The sequence below is a fragment of the Acyrthosiphon pisum genome, chromosome A2 (assembly GCF_005508785.2).
Source record: "Acyrthosiphon pisum isolate AL4f chromosome A2, pea_aphid_22Mar2018_4r6ur, whole genome shotgun sequence".
NCBI classification, from domain to species: Eukaryota; Metazoa; Arthropoda; class Insecta; order Hemiptera; family Aphididae; genus Acyrthosiphon; species Acyrthosiphon pisum.
Window position 1 is genome coordinate 29,070,422 of NC_042495.1, and position 3,071 is coordinate 29,073,492.

Sequence of the window (3,071 nt, forward strand, 5' to 3'; positions counted from 1 at the left end):
GAGTCTCGACAGAGTAATAATAACGACAATAATTCTCCAGCTCACTCAAACGCAATCAACGTGCAAAATGAGATCGTCGACGTTCTACTTAACGTTGCTGTTTGGTATTGCGATACTGATTTCATGTGGCTACGTAAGTATTAATTATTATTACCAGTGATTAAGCGTTGAGTGCAAAAAAATATTTTTATGATTCTAAAGACTAGGTACCTATATGGTATATTAGGGTTTAAAAATTATTATTCGTAAAAAACCTGTTTAGCAAAAGTGGACTAACAAAGACCCAATATTAAAAACAAAATCGGCCCAACACTTAACTGGTTATTTTTAATTTTAAATATTTTTTTTTTATTGAATGATTAATTTTACCCCCTTAAATAGTATTATGTATACCTACCCGTAAATAATATGAGAATATTTTTATTTTTACCCATGCTTCATAATATATAAAAAGTTTAACTGCTTATTTTTTTAAAACAAAAAACCACATACCATGTTTAAGCTCGTAAGAATTTGATACCACTTAAATACACAATTTTATTAAATTATATTTAATAGTCATAACAAATAAGTCATTAAGTCATAGAATATCTTAAAACTTTTTATTTTTTATTTGGATATTAATATGAAAATAAAATTATAGGTAGTTTCATTAGTTTAAAAAAAACTGTGAGTTTGTATTTTCGTTATTTTCAACTGATATAAGAAGAACTTTTGAGTTATGTGAGGAACCTTGTATTAAATCTTCAAAATTGTTTGACGTGGAAAAATTATTTATTAACATACCTTTATTGAAAAAAAAAAAACCATCAAGTAGGTATAATCACTCTGTTGTATAGTTTGTAGCTGTGAATTATGTATCTCATAACTTCGTAATTGAGTAGGTTACTATAACGGATGTGTTAAATTTAAAGTCAACAATAAAACATCATAGTGTAGAATAAAAAATGATTCTGAGCAACTTTTTGATAACCAATGTCACCAAACCACAAACTAACCGATTTTCTACCTAGAATTAGCCCTCGAAGTTGATTGAATTTTTCTACTAGAAAAAGGTCATCAGACACAAAAAAAAAAGGAATGAAAAAAATACATCAACACATTAAATTACATTCGAATTGTAAAATCAGCAGCACTTATCCCAGCTGCTTATCTAAGGGACAACAATTTAAATTGTCTATGAAATGCTGAAAATGTTATAAAATATTTTGGAAATTCTAATAATTTTTTGACGAAAGTATCAAGTATAATATATACATATATGTTGTGAATTAAAACTATAAAACAAAATCGATTGGGTTGTTACGTACATATTCCCGTTTTTTCATTATTTTCTTTTTAATTTTTTCGATAATTTTGAAAAGTTCTGTATAGTTATTGCTTTTTAGATTTGTTCGGCTGTATACCAGATTATTATTAGACTATTAAGCTTAAAACAAATTGTAGGAAATGTTTGGGAGTGCTATGGACGTTTTTGGGGGGGACTTAGCCCCTAAACCCCCCCCCCATATTTGCGTCTATGTTAGACGCTATCACATTCATGGAATTACTACTAGTTTGAATTTTGATTTGGATGGGTTAAGAATTTCAGAATATTCATCTGATCAGCAATTTAGTGTTTACCTTTTAATTATACTTAACATTTCTAAGAGCCAGAATTTGAATAATTTCATTATTGTAGGATAAAAGGTTGACGACCATCATCGGTAAATCACTAAATCCCCCGGAATATATTATATAATAATGTGGTATATCATATAATATATTGTATTATAAGAACACCGATATTATATGTATAAGCTAATTAGTATTTGGCTGAATTAACAATCGATCGTTATAATTGTTACGTTGTACCTATCTGTCACATCATCCAGATATATTTTGTATACTTACCTAAAGCTATTTTATAATACCCTCACCGCGTTTGTTTTAAATTATTTTTAGATTCTGAGTGGAGCGATGAATGTATTGATGTTACAATGATGTGTGTGCTTTTTTTAATTTTCTAGGATTTAAAAATATAATACAAGTTTTCTTAAAAGTTTCTCTACCTTTATCAACAAAAAAATCTCTACCGGAATGTTAAATTAAATTTTTTTGAGAGTTTGAAGTTCATATTTTTACAGCACTAGATATTCACACGAGTTCTCATGTATCGATTTTGTTGTAATTCAAATACGAATAACTGTGTAAACATGCAAATTTTACTGAATTTAAAGCATTTAAAGTTCGATTTTTGACAAAGTTTATCAAATTTAAAATGTAAAATTGATTTTGTAGTTAAAATGTATAACATGTTCAAATTGTATAGCTAATGATTGAAAACGTAGAACAAGGTTCCATGTAAGTAGGTTATTCTGTAATCAATAAACTTCAAAAATATAAAAAAAAATCTTATATTTATTTCGTGTTCAAATTTCAAGGAACTAACTGATTTTAGTTATTTTGTTGTAATTTTACAATATTAATTCAACTTTCCAACTACCATATTAATAATAAGCAATAATAATATAAATATTAATTTATAAAATATTCACATGTGAAACTGACAAACCGGCACCGCTTATAGTAGCGTTTTTCGTATACAATGATATTATATCAATGAATTCAAATTTAATAACACCCAATAGACAGTGACCCACTTATTGTATCGTACTATATAGCAGAGCAATATCCACTTACCCACTTTTTTAATAATAAGTACCTAATATTTTAGTTATTGTTATTATTATTATTATTTGTTTGTATGTTTGTGTATACAGGGGACATTTACGACGGAACAAATCGATTATTACGGAAGAGCCTGCAAAGCAAGCGAAGGTAATAAACGTTTCCTCGGCGACATTGTTATATTCGGTTGAGGTGCAAAACGCATTATCTGCAGTTATTTCGTTTTTTCCGATGTAACAAATATAATTAAAATAAAAAAAATCATAATGATATGAGAAAAAAAAGTCATACACAAAACTGAACAAAAACCTGACAATTTTTCGTTTACGATACTACAATATTATTATTGTTATTATACCTAATATTATAAAATATTTTTATAAATATTTTGTTGGGCAGTA

The 3,071-nt window shown here is 27.2% G+C and overlaps 1 protein-coding gene across 1 annotated transcript; it reads left to right on the top strand.

The window, feature by feature from the left end:
- Positions 1-12: 12 nt before the first annotated feature.
- Positions 13-2,949, top strand: LOC115034308. Its single transcript, XM_029490831.1, has 2 exons — positions 13-133; positions 2,763-2,949. Exons 1-2 carry the CDS (start codon positions 68-70, stop codon positions 2,859-2,861), a joined length of 165 nt encoding a protein of 54 aa, XP_029346691.1. The 5' UTR covers positions 13-67; the 3' UTR covers positions 2,862-2,949.
- Positions 2,950-3,071: the final 122 nt, after the last annotated feature.

What these genes read in the sequence shown, in the direction of transcription:
- LOC115034308 (XM_029490831.1), top strand. Translation starts at nt 68, where the DNA reads ATGAGATCGTCGACGTTCTACTTAACGTTGCTGTTTGGTATTGCGATA. An exon ending in TACTGATTTCATGTGGCTAC is followed by an intron (nt 134 to 2,762) that starts GTAAGTATTAAT and finishes TTGTGTATACAG; the next exon opens with GGGACATTTACGACGGAACA.